The 17,765-nt window shown below is 42.6% G+C and overlaps 1 protein-coding gene across 1 annotated transcript in view; it reads right to left on the bottom strand.

Annotated features, from left to right (window-relative positions):
* DIS3L2 (DIS3 like 3'-5' exoribonuclease 2) overlaps nt 1–17,765 on the bottom strand; it is a 180,493-nt gene that overhangs the window by 67,002 nt on the left and 95,726 nt on the right. Inside the window, exon 12 of the mRNA XM_063167119.1 lies at nt 4,416–4,528. Within this exon, the coding sequence (XP_063023189.1) occupies nt 4,416–4,528 (113 nt within the window). The remainder of the gene's footprint in view (nt 1–4,415; nt 4,529–17,765) is intronic.

Genomic DNA, 17,765 nt, shown 5'->3' with positions numbered 1-17,765 from the left:
CTCAATTTATTCTACCTTACTGAATTAAAAGAAACCTGTTTCCAACACCACAACAGTCTTGCCTGATTGCCTCCTGCCTTAACATCACAATTCCTCTTCACCCTCTACATGGAATAAAAACCCACTGTCACAAGGCACAGGAGTTAAAGTTATAAATACACATTTCTTTTTTCCCTAACGTGATACAGTCACAGCCTGAAAGGATTCCCAGGAATTGCAAGCCCAGCATTTAACATACAAAGATGTCACAATTGTATCACACTCAGAGAGCGAGATGTTCCAGGAGTGATCCCAGGGGCTGCCCAGAGGAACTCTGGCCAACAGGATTATCTCCATCTCTTTCTGACAGAGACACGGAGTGAGAGATTTCCCTAAGCACATCTTTAATGTCCAGATTTGCAAAATACCAGAGTTGTGTAGAATTGCCTTGAATAATCCAGAGGTTGCCCAGCACCTTTTTAATGCTCTGCCCTTCCCGTGACTGTCTGCCAAGAGCAGCAGTGGCTGCCAGCTGTCCTGTGGAGTGCCAGGGCACACAGGAATCCAGCCAGTGAAATCCTGCTGAGGGATAGCACCTCCAGTGGGAAGTGGTTTCCTTGGCAAATTGCTACGGATGTGCCTATGTTGGGGATCACACCATTCAGGCTGATTTTACTGCAGATGGAAATCAAGTCACCTAGGCTTATACAGGGGTCATAAACCTGGAATTAAGGGTTTATAAATGTAGCTGAATCTAGAAATGCAGTTGGAGAGGCCCAGCAAAGCTAGGCAAAAAAATTTCACAATGTAAAAAAGGAGCTACACTCCCCAGGAAATCCTTTCTAATGAATATGTCATAGAAACCAGGGCTTGGGTGGTGAGAGCTTGTCTGGTTTTAATCCCCCTCTATTACTCAGGCTAATAAAAGACATCATCTCTCCCCACAAGCCTAGCAGTGCCCAAGAGATACTGGAAAGGGCACTTCTTTGAGTGGAAGGTTGATATCAATGCTGGCAGCTGCAGGTCTGCATTTCAAATCAAACCACAGACAGAGGATTTCTCTCTCCCTATTTCCAAGTCTTAAATGCAAAATCTTCAGCACTACCCTTGAGACTCAGTTGTCCAGCACTGCCTGACAGCCTGCTCCATGCCACTGGTTCTCCCTGCAGGCAGCCCCACATCCCAGAAAGCCAAAGCAATGGCACCACTGGAAAACCACAGTGAGAGAGGGCACTTCTGGGGCTGGGGAGGTCCTACACACCATCATGCTGGAATTATAAAACAGATGGACCTGTGGCCATGGCTAGTCACACTGCTCAGCAACTGGCTCCTCTGCAGGGGAAGATCCAAACCCCTGCTTGTGAGAGCCCAGGGGTTTGTTTTGTTTTGTCTCTTCAACTAATAAAGTGCTTCCAGAAACCAAATGTGAGTTTCCAGTCTCAGACTCATTCCTAAGGAGTTGGGCAGGGGAGGGAGGAAGCACATGCATGCTGAGATGACAAAAGTTCTTGCTCCCTATAAAATCAGAAACATCTGCTGCAGCCAGCCAGGACTAACTCACTGGCAGGTTCAGAGCAGGTTAGCCCAGAGCAGCCCTGATCAGTGAACTCACTGTAGCAGCTTTTCAAGGAATAGAAGGGGAAAACTGGTCAGCCAGTCAAGGGGAAAAAGGAACAAACCCTGGTCAAGCATAATCCTCTATCTTCACCACAAAGTTACATGAGCAGTTTTGCTCCCTTCAAAATTCATTCTGCTGGCATCCTGCTTTGGCTGCCCCTTAATTCTTGGTTGGTGATGACCACCACTGATCCCCAAGGTGATCCTTCTCCCACAGGCAGTCCAATGGGGAGGGATTGTATTAACCAAGAGTTTCCACTAGAGCTGGTAGGAGAACCCTGAAGTTCAACAGTGGAGTGGGCTCAGCAAATCTCTTGCTTGTACACTGAAAGTCACTCAAAGGAAATAGGCAATTTATTTATGAGCCAAGATTTCTCCTCAGGAGTTGTATCAACACTTCCATGAATTCAGAGTTCGAGCAACTCTTTGTTACTCAGCCTGAAATTACCAAAATATCAACACCCTGACAACCTGCTGGTGTCAAAAGTGAATGTCTTGAAGTCCTTGGACTCAACATGAAGACAGGCTTACAGTTCTCATCTTTGATCTCCAGTGTAAAATAGGACCAGTAAAATATTATAGGGATTTATGGCTGAACTCTCACTCAAGCTGCTTCACACCTAAAATAACACTGTGAGATGTGCCAAAAAAGAGGAAACTGTTTAGGTTTTCTTGCTTCTTAAAACCTGATACATTCTTATTTCAAAAACTTTTGACTTGTATTAAATAGACCACTAGCAATTACACAATAACTCCCCTTCTGATTCAGGAAAATTAAATATGTGGCTTTATTTAACTTCTTTTGGAGGATTAGCATGGTGCTAACCTCTTGCAGAATCACAGCTGTCTTAGGAAACAGTTTCATCAAAGGAAAGCATATTTTCTACAAGAATCATGCTACCATCTTGTTTCAGACAGCCTGGCTGTGTTCCTTTGCCCATCCCCTTGTTTCTTTTCATCTCTTGTAATTAAAATATTGAAAATTTCATCATCTAACCTAGTTTTGTTATTTTTAAAATGTGTTTTCTGCAGGGCAGAAGTGTGGCTAAAACACCAATCCTGACTGCTGGGCCATGGTGGGTGAAGATGAATTGAAGATTAGGAGCAGCAGGTAACTTATGCTGGCATTGCACAGGACTGGCAGTGCTGTAGGGAAAAGGCACTTTGAAAGAAAATTCAATTTGCTTTGCATCCAACTAGATTTTCATGAAAAATGTCTCCTTTCTTTATAAAAATCTTCCTTCTTCCTTGACTAAAAGAATCACATGGCCGCAAACCACCAAATTTTGACTTGGAAATGCTGCCACAGGATCCTCCTGGAGGACAGCTTTGCTGCCCCCAGTGACACCCCCCCTAGGCCAGCCCACACCTCCCACCATCGAGTCATCCATCAGAGGGGGAAGCCAAGGCCTAACAACTGGAGAGACTGCAGGATTGGGAAGACTGGTGCCAGAACTGCTGTTTCCAGGAGATACACTATATAATATTCCATTGCTTCCCACTTGTGGAGAACAGCAAGCACAGGAACTGAGCTCTCTCAGCACAGAGCAACTCTGTGCTTTTGGTGTCACTGCCACTGACCTGGAAGAGACACTCTGGCATTGCTTTCACAGTGGTTCCACAGGGAGCTGAAACCCACCAGACTCCCTGGGACCCCCAAAGCTGTGCCTTGCTGCTCCTACCCAAAGAATGCTATGGAACAGCTGCTAAAGGTAACAGCTTGATATCAAACCATTAGTCTGATTCCACTAGTGCAACATAAATCATTTTATCATCCAGAAAGTGAAGAGAGGACACAGGAAGCTACTGAAACAAGCATCATTACAAAAACCTCCCCAGATAACAACCCTGAAAACATCCAGGAAGGGAAGGGACAGGAAGAATCACTCCTAATCCTGAGTAGCAAGTAGGACATGCTTATTTATTATAGAAAAGACATCCTGTCATTCCAGAAGAGGCTGTGGAGACAAGGACTTCAGCCTGACTGAATGGGAGTGTGGGGATAGGTAGATAATTCTGCTCCATGAAACTGCTTCAACACTCCTTTTCATGCAGCTCATGCCCCAAGCCTGCACAGACACTGACAGCCAGGTTTTCCAGCTTCCCTACATGCACAGTGCCAGTGGTATCTGATGGGCCACAAAGTGTTTCTTCACATTCAACTGAAAATGAGACAGACACAGACAAAGCCTACATATTTCCTTTCCAACAATGTTAAACCTGAATCTGCTCATTTGTAAAGCTTAGAAGTCAACTTCAAACTTGAGCTTAACATTTGATTCTGATAAGCTAAAATCAGTATAATTTCAAGCATCCTTTCACTGCATGATGAAGGAACACCATTCCTCCATCATTTGGGATATCCAGATAAAGTAAGAGTGTGAACCTTTTGTTTTACCTCAAGATGTATGTTTGTTTGTTTGAGTGTTTACACCCTATTCTGACACAAAACCATTTCTCTGAGGCATTAGTTGGATTCTTGGACCAAAGGCAAGACAAAATCCCCCACATCTGCCAATCTGAAGCCCCCAAAAGCAAAGCAGAGGATCCAGCTTGGGTGGGTAAGGCTTGGCTCAGGTCAGCACTGACCAAAGTTAGAGGGTTACAAGCTGCTGCTCCACCCCAGCCTCTCTCCATAAGCTCCAAGGTAGTGAGCAGCTATACCAGCTTCTGTGTTTCCATCAACTTACTCATTTTTGTACATGTCCTGCAGTAACAGCCAGATTTTGATTGTGAGCTTCTGAAAACTAACCTTGAAAATGAATTTATGGTAAATGGAAATCACAGTCATCAGACAGACAAAGGAAAAGCTGTCTTACCTTCTGCACCAGATAGACACTGGTGGCCCTTTCACTTGCTACTTTATCCAGGGCTGTCTCTTCCAGTACGAAGTAGCTCACATCTGCAATGTGGACTCCCACTTCCAAGTTCCCTGGAATTGCACAAGGAAGTCAGTAGGCTGTGAGCAGAAATGAACTGATTACATATTTAACCCTGACTCCTCTCCCCCTCCCCCAACCTTTTTGCTTTATGCCAAAATCTCACAAAACCAATACTTCTTTCCACTTCTTCCACCTGGTATGAAAACCATGGTCTCTCAGGACACTCTCAAATTCACCACCATGGTGGCTACAACATATAAGTGAATGTACACAGAAGTGAATCCTCAAGTACAGAGGAAATGTGAAAGCCCTTCAAAATCATGTGGATAAATCTTTCCAGTTAGGAGCTTGTCATAGTGAGCCCTGTCCCCATCCCTTTGCTGCCAGACAATATATGAAAGAAAGATGGAACCCCACCTCAGAAGCACACAGGCAGTGCAGGATCCCATTTTCCTGGTATGGAGCAGTCAGTCCCACACACTTTTGGGTTACCAGAACTGCACCAACCTGGTTGAGCCCAGTTTGCTGCTGGGGACATGGGAAGTCTCCAATTACTTTGGATCAGGCTATGCTGAAGTGCAGCTTTCCACTAGAAGAATATTTCCACCATTACCCTGCCTTTCCTTCAGATTTGGCCTTTTATCCTTTAATTAGAGTCCAGTTTAAAAGCATCTTAAGTCAAAGTTAGGCTGGAGAGGAGTACTACTGAGGTTTATCATGAGGTTTTGGCAGTAATTCCGATTTGGAAGTAGTGATCATCCTCAGCTTTGGAAGTAATTAGTACCTGGGTCCAAGAAATTCGGGTTTGCTAATCCTCAAAGCAGCCTATTGACCTTTGTTTTCTCTGGAAGGACTAGGCTGGATTTGAGGTGCTTATTTGTAGAATAGTTCTAAGTGCAGTGGGTTCCTAATTATAACACTTGGTTCTTTAGAGGAATTCACTAACCTCTTGGTATCTATAAATATTTTTTCTTTCCTTAATTTTTTTAAAGAGACAAAGTAATAAGATCCCACACTGGTGACAATCCTGTTTATTTATATACCTTGCAAAGAACATTATCAAAGGCCTTCTCTCGAGTGTCACGTTTTTGAAGGATAAATGGTTCATAGCTGTTGTCATTAAGCAGTCCATGTGCCCGTGTGCCCTTCTGATGGATACCAGAACAGGATTTCAGCAGAGTAGGAGTGGAAACAGATGAAGAGGAAGCACGAGAGGGTTCAGCCTCCTATTAGTGGGAGACACCCAGCCCACTGTGGCCCAGCTGGGAACTCGGGGAAATGAGTAGCAGCCCACCCTGCAGAGCTGCCTGACTTCATAACGATTTAACCTCATTAAGCCATGTTTGCACAGCACTGTGAGCACATAAAGCATAACCTTGCCTTTTGAGCAGCCTTTGTGCATCAACAGAGCACAGATGTAAAGGCAGCAGAAACACACACAGAAGGCAGGAGGGATGGGGTTTAGATGTGCCCACATAGCCTCCAGCCACTGGGAGGGCCTGCAGAGACTAAATATGATGGCAGCAGGGAGAGAGGGCAATAATCCCATCGCACACCAAGGGACAAATTCCACCACTTGTCAGGAAGCTGGGAGCAAAGACTGCAGATTAAATGGTTCACCTCAGAAAGCTGCCTACAGCTGTGTTGTGATATTATCACATGCCTTGAAAGCTGCTCTACATGGATTAGGCATGCAAGCCTGAAACTACTTAGACAGTAAGTCTTAGACCAACAGTTCAACCAACAAGTTTAATATTACACACACTCGAAGCCAACACACTCAGAAGGTAAAAAGATATTGAATACTTTGAAGTCAATATTGTAACGTATTGACCCTGCAGGCAAATATTGACTAAAGGAAAAGGAGAGGGGGTCATTACATCATGCCTTTAATCGCACTTTAATTCAATATGTGCACTGTTACATACATGAACTTTTTGTCCTCGATAGAAAATCGACAAACCAAGAAAGATCTCATTGCATGAGATAATAAAACATGGAGTCAGCCAAGGAAAACACACTGAGCAGAGTTAAATTTCATTCAGGTTTCCCACCAGAGCTTCTAAAAGCTCGGGTCAGAGTGAGCCCCTTGCTTTTGAACTTTTAATGGAAATTCTATCTAAATATTTTCTTACATACATTGACATAATGCAAACTGGCAGCTCTTGGGTTTGTCTTGCTCATGTATGAATCACCCTATCCCCCTCACCCCCAAAATATTCAGACCAAGAGAACTTGAAGGTACAGCACAGTGATAAACCAATCTGATTTCTCTCAAATCATTGCTTTTGAATGTGCTAGACAAAATACCAGCCTAAGCCTGCACAGTTTATTTGCTAATTAAAGTGAAAGAGCATTGTGGATAGAGAAATACTATTCACTAGAATTCTGTTCTAGGTCCACAAATTGTTTTTCTAGTCTCATTAATTTTTATGACAAAGTCACAAAACATTTCCCACTGTAAGTCTCGTGTTATTTCCCAAGGAAAAAAAAAGTGGTCTGAAAGGGAAAGCGAATTTAACCAGGAGTCATGGAGTAAAAAAGTCTTGTCAAAGAGATCAGAGGAAAGGAGCAGAGGGCCAACACCACATGGTCCACACACCATAGGCCACTACACATGGTCTACTTAACCTCAATTTTGTTGAAAAAAATACACTTTTCCAGCAAAGAGAGGCTACAAACCTCTCCACAATGTAGTTCTCCATTGTGACAGACCTTTTATATCCTAAATTTCTTAGAAATACAAGTACTTTTACAAACTACAGATTTTTTTCATCCCAAATTCTCTAACAGGGAACTTAAAGCTGCACAACAACTCCTTATGCTAGGTATACACTACCAGTATAAGGTTAGGGGTTTTTAAAAGGAATTTACATAAAAATGTACAGAAGATTAAGCCAGACACTTCACATGCTGCTATTAAAGCAATAGCTGCAGGGAGCATCTATTGCAATGAAAAATGCTGAAGGCACTTGGATGGTTTCTTTAACTCAGGATCTCTGGGACTCTTTCATTTAAAATCATTTCATCTGAAAGTGGATGCAAAACTGTCGTGCCATTCAAATTCTACCACTGCAAAGCTGCTCTTGGGAGATGTTTAGCAACAGGGAATGCAGTTTAGAATCAAGCAAGGCATGTTTTATTAACCAGCTGAGCCCTGTAAGCTCCTCTCTGCAGCCACAGAGATGGAGACAGGAGCATTGTCTGAAATCACACCCCAGTGAAGAGGCCCTTGGCAATGAGGAGCTCTCCTGAGATCTGCAAGCAGAAAGGGAAAGGGATGGGCACTCAGCCACCCAAACCCCCCTTGGGCCAATGCTCTGTGCCACAGGGACAGGACTTGTCACCCTACTGCAAACAACACAGCTGTGAGCCACAAGCAGAGAGGACGACTTCCCTTTCATTTACCATCACGGGGCTGTGAGAATGGCAGAACAGAATGGACCTGTGTCTCACCAGCTCTCTGGAAGCCTGGAGGCCCTTCTTGGAACTCACCAAGTGACAGAGCCATGAAAGGCAGATCTCCCCCAGCACAACGGGCACACAGTGGTTTTGGAGAAGGTTCAGCCCCTTGAGCTGAGGATCTGGCTTGCTTGAACCCACCCCAAAATCTCCTGTGCGTCAGTATGATGCTAATATCAAAGGAGAGCAGTGGCACCTTGCAGAAGAACAAAGAACAGGCTGTTTCTTTTTTTTCTGCTGATGATCTCATTCTCTATGACAAAACAGCTCAGAAAACTTATTTCCTTCTTTATTGAAAAAATTATAAACAAAAAGGGATTAGTAAGAAGGAGCTGGAAGAGAAGGAAAAGGCATTTTCAGCCTGTAAATGCTTCATAAGAACTGTCAACCCAGCAGGGCACGTCAAGCACTTGCCCCTGGAATTAGAAAGTTGAGTTGAATGCATTTGAACAGTATGTGAGGGAACACACTGGAAGTAAATCCCTCCTCTCTCTCTTCAGCAACCCTACTCACTCACAGCACAAATCCAGAGACAAAGCAATTTCACTTCAAACCCTAGCATATGTGAATTTTAGGGCCATATAACTGAAAAACACAGCTCTTCAACGATAAAACATCAGAAAGTATTTCTCTACCATGCAGACACTCCCCCATTTATTTCCATCTCACCTTCAAGCATCATCATTCTCAGGAAGGAACTCAAACATGAGCAAATGTGTGAAGTCAACTTAAAATCAAATGCCAGGGTTTTTGGTATATCACTGCTTCCCACACGGTCTTCACCTTTCAGTGAGACAGAGAAGAGTTCAAACCAAATTGCAAAGTGTTTGCTGTATCCAGAAAACAGCCAACTCCCCACCTGCTGCCAGCAGTTCAAGGCAGTCCCAAGCTGTTCCCTGGTTAGACCAAACTCTTGCAGCAAATAATTACAGCTCTTCCCATTCCACAAGCCCTGGGGGTTTGATGCAGCTGCTCTTATCTGCTATGCAATACTTAGCACCTTGCAAAAGTATGAAAAGCTTGCATAAAGAGAGAGAAATGAGGCCTTTAACCTACATGCACATTTTGGTGCTGTTGGCAGTGCTGCAGAAGATCAAGAGTCTTCATCAAGAGGAAGGACAGTGTCTGCCACAGAGGGTCACAGTTACAGAGGGGACAGCCAGAGGGGCTGCACGCCATAAAGGGGTGGTCATAAACCCAGTGTAAGCTGCACTGAAGCAGAAATTGGCACCAGGACTTGGGGAAGCTGCTGGAAGCAGGAAGGGCCCATCACAGACCTTCAACACACACACCTTTAAATGAATGACATGACCCAAATATTTCTGCTTCTTTTTGGCATATGTATGAACACTTACAGCTCAAGGGTTATAGAAGTGAACATCTTGGGATAGAGAGAGAAGAAATGAGAGAAAAAAGAATGACTGATAAGGAGAGAAGAGCAAGTGGGAAAGCCAAGAAAGTGCAAGACAGAGAAGTGGAGGAGAAGAGTTTAATAAAAAATAAAAGTGGAACCGTGGAAAGAGCAAGTTTTTTGTCTGCTCTGGAGTCTGAAGACAAAGGTGGGTGGCTTTAATTCTCAGTTGAGGTTACTTTTCGACCAAAGGAAGCCAAGTTGTTGTTCAAGAAAGCAGACTGTGTGTTTTACTTATTTTGAAATAACAAGGAAAGTGCTTAAATTTTACTTGCATGCCCTAGGGCCATTTTGCTTTTTGAAGACACAGTGCAACTGAGCATAAGAAACCAAGAAACCAAATTTTTAAAATTATCACATGATGGCCCTTTAGCCAACTGAAATGCAACCAATTGCACCCTTTTTTGGGCAAGCAACAGCTTTTTCCTTCTCTAAAGGTCTCTTCCTTGACATAACCTCACAAGAAGACTCTGGCAAAAGGATCAGATCCTGTATCTTGAGAGCAGGACAGGTCCCCAGAGCACAGAGCAGCAACTCCATCCAAACATTTCCATCCACTTTGTAAATGTTGCAACAATTTCAAAACTGAAAAACTGTCTGCCCAAACAAACAACAAATATCTCTGAAGAGTAACAATCAAAAAAATGCTGCATGCTATCAAACCCCTCTGCCACTGGTTTGTGTGAAAAATGTCCCTCAGAAATAACCAAATTCACCTACCAGTGACAAAGAGACTTAGACCATCAGGAACAGCCTGGCCAAGGTTTCAAGAAATTTCAACTCTTCTTTGAACTATGCTTGGTCACTTTTTTGGGGTCTGTAGCACCTGGAGAGGTGGCCAAGGTCAGACCCTTGACATTCACATGGCACACTGTGGGACATGCACTGCGCCAGCATCAGGCTGCAGAGCGCTGGCTGGGTCTGGACTTTTGCTTTGCTTCTTAAATCACAATTAAAACCTTCAACCTTCATCCTCTCCTTGAGGAGCTAGGCTGATGTAGAGATAATAAAACCTGTGACTTTTCTTATTTAACTGCTGAATTCCCAACATGAGCAGAACTGAGAATGGCCCCAGTTACTCCAAACTGAGAAACAGCACGAGATCACAAGAGAAGAGAGGAAAAAACCCAAAAACATCTTTACATGTTAACTCTCCCCATAATGAAAGTCTAGGCACTTCCTCAACTCCCACAAGCATCTGAGAAACTACTGACAGGAATGGTGACGTTGCAAAGTGATGCTTTTAGCAGTTCTAAGAGAATAAAAAAATATTTGTTTTTCTCAAAAACAAACCATAACAGGGTATTTGTTACTTTCTTTTTTTCTTCAAGTTAAAAGGTCAATGTTGGACATCATTGAAACTAAAATCCAGAATAACATGATTCTTAAGGTACTGTTTTATTCTGACCTTTGGCCACATTGTCCCTTGCATCAACTGAATGTTACAGAGACAACTACAATTGTACAAACCAATTTCTGACTGGCTCTAGGTGAGGTCCAAAACAAAACTCATCTGTTCATTAAGTGCAGCAAAGGACAAGTGAAGATGAAAAGCAGAAATATTTTCTAGAGTTCTCCATGAGCCATCAGCAATCCTTAAAACAGTTTCAGAATTATGAGACTATATCTATTACTAAATTAAATTCTGGAAGCAGGTCTTTCATGTGAATTGCATAAAATTTTTGTCTGCAGCAGCTAATAAATTCAGCAATGTCCTAAAACCACTTTATATAATTTTAAAGCCACATTTTATACCTCAAAACAAAGCCAGGACACCTTCACAGGGTGGCATTTCATGCACTATGCACTACAGAGCCCCGAGTTTTACACACAGACCAGCACAAGCCCCCGCAGGAAAGGTGGCTCTCCACATCTGAAGGGGATGCTCAGAGATGGCTCTTGGTCAGCATGAGGCTCTCTCAGGAGAGCAGGAAGGTCAATCCTCCCATGGGAACACAGGGCAGATCTTTGTGCTGGTGGTGTTCCCCAACTTCCAACCTCCCATGAGCTGGAGACGCCAACCAGCTCCAGACCTCACGGATGGTATCACCCCACCAGGCAGAGTAACACAACAAGCTGCTTGGTGAGCAAACCCACATCAGCTCTTCCTCACCTTGTGACAGAAGATGCTGCCACCCAGAAGGCACCTACTACCTACACCTGCCCTGAAAACTACTTTAAAAACTGATGCAATAACTCTGGAGAAGAATGAAAGAGCCCTTCTGTGCAAGCACTACTACTGCACCATTAAGTTGGATACTTACACAAGGAGGGAATTCTCCTGAGGGAAAAACACTAAATTCTCAGGACAGAATTCACACAGCATGTATAAGATAAAACATTTAATTGCAGACTGAAGGACACAGGCAATGATATCTAACAGAATAAGCACACTGAATAAGGATTTTTTTCACACTGCTAAGCAAGATACGAGCAGGAAAATACAGATACAAATGCGGCACAAGTATTGCAACAGTAAAAAATCAGGAAAGAGCACAGAACAATTGGGGACAAACAGTATAACGATGGAAAACAAAGGGAACGTGACATTCCTTTGATGTATCAAATGTGTCCATTGGAAGACTGAGACCAGACACAGTGGTTCCAGCAGTGCCTGTGTCCCACCTTCTGGCCATGCAGCTTTTGTCCCCACTCCTGTGCTGGCACCTGCTTACACTGCAGAGGTTCACAGCAGAGCTGATTTCCTCTGGGCCTGCATGAGTGCTGAACAGACCGTGTGAGGTGCCAAAGACAAAACTTCCACCATGGTAAACTGTAACAACTTCTTTGCAAGACTCAAGGAATTAGCAACTTAAGAGAAGCTACAAATCCCAAACACATCAGATTTATCCACCGAATGCCGTCACTAATTATATGGTCACATTTGGGAGAACCTCTAGTTGACTACTTAAAACTTAGACCCAGCATGAATCTTAGTCATGTAGACTCAAATTCAACATTTGGAGGATGGATCTTCCACCCTTCATCAAGACAAGACGTCAAGACATCAGCACACACAGGCAATGGCTGTGCTGCTGTGACTCAGGTTCCTGGCTCAGAAAACAATCTCTGCTGGTGGGGAAGAGTGACCAAGGCAGACTGTCCTGAGCTCTCTCAGCAGCCTCTCAGCAGTGAGGTTTGCAGCCAACATGATGAAGGTAAAAGGACAATTTCTGGCATTCACATCATCAATTGTTTGTATTCCAAGACTGATTTAAGAGGCTCTATCAGGAAATCAGCAGTCTTTGAATTTAAAGAGATGGGAAGTGGCACTCAGCAGCTTTGAGATGTATTTTTGGGTGTAGGATATCATCCTGTTCGTGAAATTAAAGTTTAGAGTGGGGAGGGACCAGCCTCTCTGTACTGCTAGGTCAGTCCCTTCTGTGATATCTCTACTGTACTCAGTAATCCAAGGCTGAGTGAGCATTCCAGGCATTCAAAGAGACCTTGGGATGCAGTGCTAGGCCAAACACATACAATGTACTTCCACAGAACAGCCTTGACATTTCTTCAACTTCTTTGGAGATAGAATTAAGCCACGGAGATTTCAATTTTAGCCATCTAACTGTTTTGTTTATTTTTGGAAAGATTTCCAAAACATTTCCATCTGCACTTGGTTTTACATCTTTCTGTGTGTGCAGCATAATAGTCGACTATCAAGAAATACCGTAATGAATTACAGTGTAAGATGTTTTTTCTGTTCCTCTGGGTTCTGAAACCCTGCACTGGAATACATAACAAGTTAAAACAATATCCCAGTGATTCTGAGGGATCCTGCCATTTCATAAAGTTGATAATGAAGATAATATTCAGCAGTGACTCCTTTGCTGCCTACATGTAACAGAACATGTCACTGAAGATAACCATGTGGGATGTACTGCCAGCTATTTGTACTGTTCTAAAGTTTATCTGCCTCACATAGCTTCTGTCTTTCTTTTGATACATTCACTGAAAAGTTCTGTTCTCTCTACATCTGTCTGGTCATCCCCTATCATTTGTGGTTCTTCTCCAAAGACTCTCCTGTTCCTTGGAGTTCTTTTTTATGAATGGAAATCGTAGGCAAAATGTTTTTAGATCTGTTTGTGCTAAAATTTCTGGATCTTCTTTCCATTATCTATCTACTTAAAGGCATTCTCTTTTTTTTTCTCTTCAATATACAATCAGACACTCTCTTTTTTTAAGTTTTTATCCACAAATACCAATGAGATCCACCAGGACACAAAATCCTGCGCCTCTAAATCTTTGGGGAATTGTCCCAGGTCCTGAATTCATGAACTGAAAAGATCCGGAAGGCGGCTTTGCCCAGAGCATCTCTCCTCCCTGCAGAAAAGTAAATTCACTTTTATGAGTAATTCTACTGGTATTTGCACATCTGTTTGCATGTTCTGCAGCCACAGTCTTTGTTACCTTAGTCCTTCTCACACAATATATCTTTTATTTTGTTTTAATCCCATGTCTCTTTGCTACATGGCTTTCTTTGCATACCGTAAAAAAAAAAACCCAAAAGCCACAAACAACTTTTGGGATAAGGATGAAATATTTATAAAATATTTATATATGGATTACTAATCACAAACCCTGCCCAAATTTTGCTTAACCAAGCTTTCCAAGCTTTTAATCAACCTCCTCACAAGCAGCTTTCAAATACATGCAAAAAAAAAAAAAAGTTTTAGCAAATTATGTTCTAGCAATCAATGCTCTAACTAAATCCAAACTTCCTTAATCACCCCAGTACCTTAACACCCAGTTTAATGCACTTGTCTGGGGATTTGGCTCAGTCTATTTCCCTTTCAGCCACCAGCAGTTTGGAGCAACCTGCCCTATTCCCAGGGGAACTGAGGGGAGCCCCACGTCATTAAGTTGTCCCACCAACTTCAAGAGAGATATTTGATGGAGAAAAGCTGACTCAATTCAGCCCTGATTCCATTCAACCCTGCACTTGGAAATTGGAAGTGATGTGTGTTTCCTCACACGACCCCATGTTACCTCAAAAAAAGAGACAGAATATAGTGCACACACTGCAGCTCCCAGCATTACACACGAGCCTGCTGTGGGGCACAGCAGGGATCTGCATTTGGCAGAGAGCTGAGAGCATTCTGCATATTTCAATGAATCTGCAACCACAAGCCCTCAATAGGAAGAAAGAATATGTACCTCTTTCTAATCACTGCAATATGTCTTTTTCACTCTCCTGGTGACACAACAAAACATCCCCAGATTAACCAGCAGGTAACAGGAGAGATGAGCTAATTACGTCTGATACTAAAGTAAAATTTGACCAAATGTTACACACAATCCCACTCCTGGCAGATCTTATTTTACCCATATTTGACTCCTGCAGTAAGCCTAAGCAATTTGCAGTTTATGATCATTTAACATTTGAATCATACGTCAATGTGTTTCTGTCATTTTCTCTGTAGGTCTGGTGTCTGTTCAGCTTAAATAGCTTACAAAGAAGGAAGTATAGTAATTTCATCAATTATTTTTGGTAAATAAATCCATACTCATTTCAAAAGTAATTTTTGATCCAACACTAGTTTGTTCTTCGGTGTTTATCTTAAGCAAAGATTTACAAACTTACAAAAATATTTACTCCATTTACAAACTCTCCTGAAACTCTGTCCTGCAGGGACCAAGGGGATTTGCTGAAGGGTCCTGTACCACATTTTGCTAGAGCAAATACCACCCTGCAGTCCTTAAGTGGCCAGGGAGACAAAGCTGAATAGGGGAGGGAATACTTACATCTTAAAAATAAAATATAAGTGCACAGAACTTTGCAAAATTAAAACATCCTAAGTGTTTGCAAACTATACCAAGAAAGAATGAAGGTCAAAGGAGAGGAAGAGCAGATGGTCTCCTGAAATGGTAGAGAATATCTTGGGGCTACCAGGGCTCTACAGGTATTTTTCAAGTGCAAGATTCTGGAGCTCACACACCAGGAGATGTCTACTAAGCTGTCCAGGTCTAAGAAAGGCAGCCCCAGAGCCTGGAGGCCTGCAGTGGACAAGGGAGAATTTTAACAATATTTGGCAAAACATTAGTTGGCTTTACCAAAACATGTGAAATAGGCTCCTTGAACAGAGATCTAAGTCTCAATTTCTGCAGATCTGTTCCCAAAAACCACAGCTCACAAGGAACTTTGTGCTAAGCAGAAAGGTCATGCTGCTCTCTTCCCAGGTTTGGGTCACAAAGAGAAGTTCTCTTCTTTGCTTATACTCCATTATTACACCTACAGAAACATAATGTGTTTGCTGTTTCTATCCCATTTCCCTTAGGTACATCAGATTAAAATTCACCAACAGATTGAATGGATTTAAGGAAAACAGAAAGAAAGAGGGGGCTGCAAACTGCAGAAGCCTCGTTTGTTTAGGTCATCAGGCAAACACTGGGAAGAGTCAATGATTGTGGCCTCACTCCAAAATGCAGACAGCCAGGGTCACTAAGGACATGGAAACCAGGGCAAAGAGTCTGCAGAATATATTTCTATTCTGCAGCACAACAACTCCTCCTAAAAATGATGTAAATTATTTGAACTTAAATTACTTTGTAAAAGACTGTAAGAATACAGGAATGAAAGAAAAAGCACAAGTGAGAACCATGTTAGTTATTAATATACAAATAAAAGATGTACAGAGCTCTGTCAGTACAGCCCAAAGCACTGCTTTGACATCAGCAGCAAAAGACAAGCCCTCAGAAATACCTCCCCATAATTTCTGCTGCATCTTTTCCCATCATTGCCTGACCTTTCACTACAAGGAATGCCTTGAAATGTGCCAAATTCCATTTCTACTCCTACCGGTAAGCAGCCTTCAATCACGACTGCATCAGTAGTGTACATTACCAGAAATACACGCACCACTGGCAGAGAATGCCCAGAAGAGGTTTGGAAAGTGTGAGAAACATGCCTGGCATCGCTGGGACTCACAGGTCACCTGCCATGCTGAGATCAGAATAAATCTTTAAACCTCTGCACCCTGGGTGAAAACATTCAGGCTTGAAAATAGTACAGCTGTTTTCTGCAACATCCATACGACCTGAGAATGGTTCTGCTGTGCCTTCCTGGCTGCAGCAATTTGCTAGAAGACGTGCAGAAAGGATCACAAAAGAGCATTGACTCAAATGAACTTGTTTAAAACCTCAAAGCTCTACAAAGGCTGTAGAAACTAGGTGCAGGCCAGAGCCATCTTTTACTCCAAAGTTATGCTGAATCATCTAAATGGAGCACAGTTTGTTCATATTTCTGCAGCTGTTACATAAATAACCCTATTTTCCTTCTTTATTGGAGCTGATCTCTTTTAAAATATACACTCACAAATGTGAGCAGCAAGCTCACCTCCCTACTGCTATCATTAAACAATAACGAGGAGCACGGCTGTTAATCAGAAACAGACTCCAATATAAAATCCTCTCAAAACCAGACTGGCCCACTTAAAACATATATCCCTGGAAAAGTTTCCAACTGCTGCAATATCCTACTGCAAGCTCCATTAAAAATACAGCTCTTCCCAAAGCCATCCCATGCTTCCTCTGCTAGTGACACCCTGCTACTGGGTAGTGCTTCATGATAGATTTGTGAACTATTTCAGCAAAAAAATTCCTTTCCACCTTTTACTGAGGATGTAGCACGGGTGAAACCTCCATCCATTGATCAGATCTGATAGGAGGAGGCTGGAAACTCCACAAAGGTGCAAAGACAGTGGCTTATCTCTCTGCTTTTGCCTAAGATCCTTCAAAGCAAAGAAACTGTCACAGTCTTGAGTAAATTAGCAATGAATGCTCAAAGACAATTTAATTTTCCAAATCTTCTGAAATGCCCTGATTTAGCTGTCTGATAGAGGAAGTGTGGGCAATTAATGTGGTTTTTTTTGTAGAAATTCAGTGTGCTATACACCAACAGAGAATTCTGAATTAGGTTCTGCATTTTCTGTTGATTTTTGGAGATCTCCTGACATCATGAGGATGCCAAGATATGTGGTTTGCTCATGTAGGGATTTTTTGGTGAGGTTTTTAAAATTGTTTTACATATGGGCAAAAGGGATGGAAAAAATAACAATTTCTTGTAACCACGTTTACATTTGGAATAAAAGCTGCGTTAACTCTTAACACAACTTTGCCCTCATGAGAGATTCAGCCTTGCCAGACCTGGACACCCTCTTAACTTCTAAAACAGCTCTTTGTCATAATAATTGCAGCCATCATAGCAACTTTTAGAGCCAAAAGTTCACAGGGTACCTCCAAAACATGTCAAAAGGCTCTACAAGCACAAGATTGAGGTTCCCAGAGGGGCTCTCCTAAACACTGAAGAGCTGCAAACAGCCACAGCTTTTCAAGCAAGTGAACACAAAGAAGTGACCCCAAAGGACTCCCAGCACTGGTTTTGGACCTGTCTAAGTCTGGAAACTGCTGAAAAAATT

Source organism: Melospiza melodia, chromosome 12 (assembly GCF_035770615.1).
Source record: "Melospiza melodia melodia isolate bMelMel2 chromosome 12, bMelMel2.pri, whole genome shotgun sequence".
In the NCBI taxonomy this organism is placed as follows: domain Eukaryota; kingdom Metazoa; phylum Chordata; class Aves; order Passeriformes; family Passerellidae; genus Melospiza; species Melospiza melodia.
This window is presented reverse-complemented; position numbering and strand designations above follow the sequence as displayed.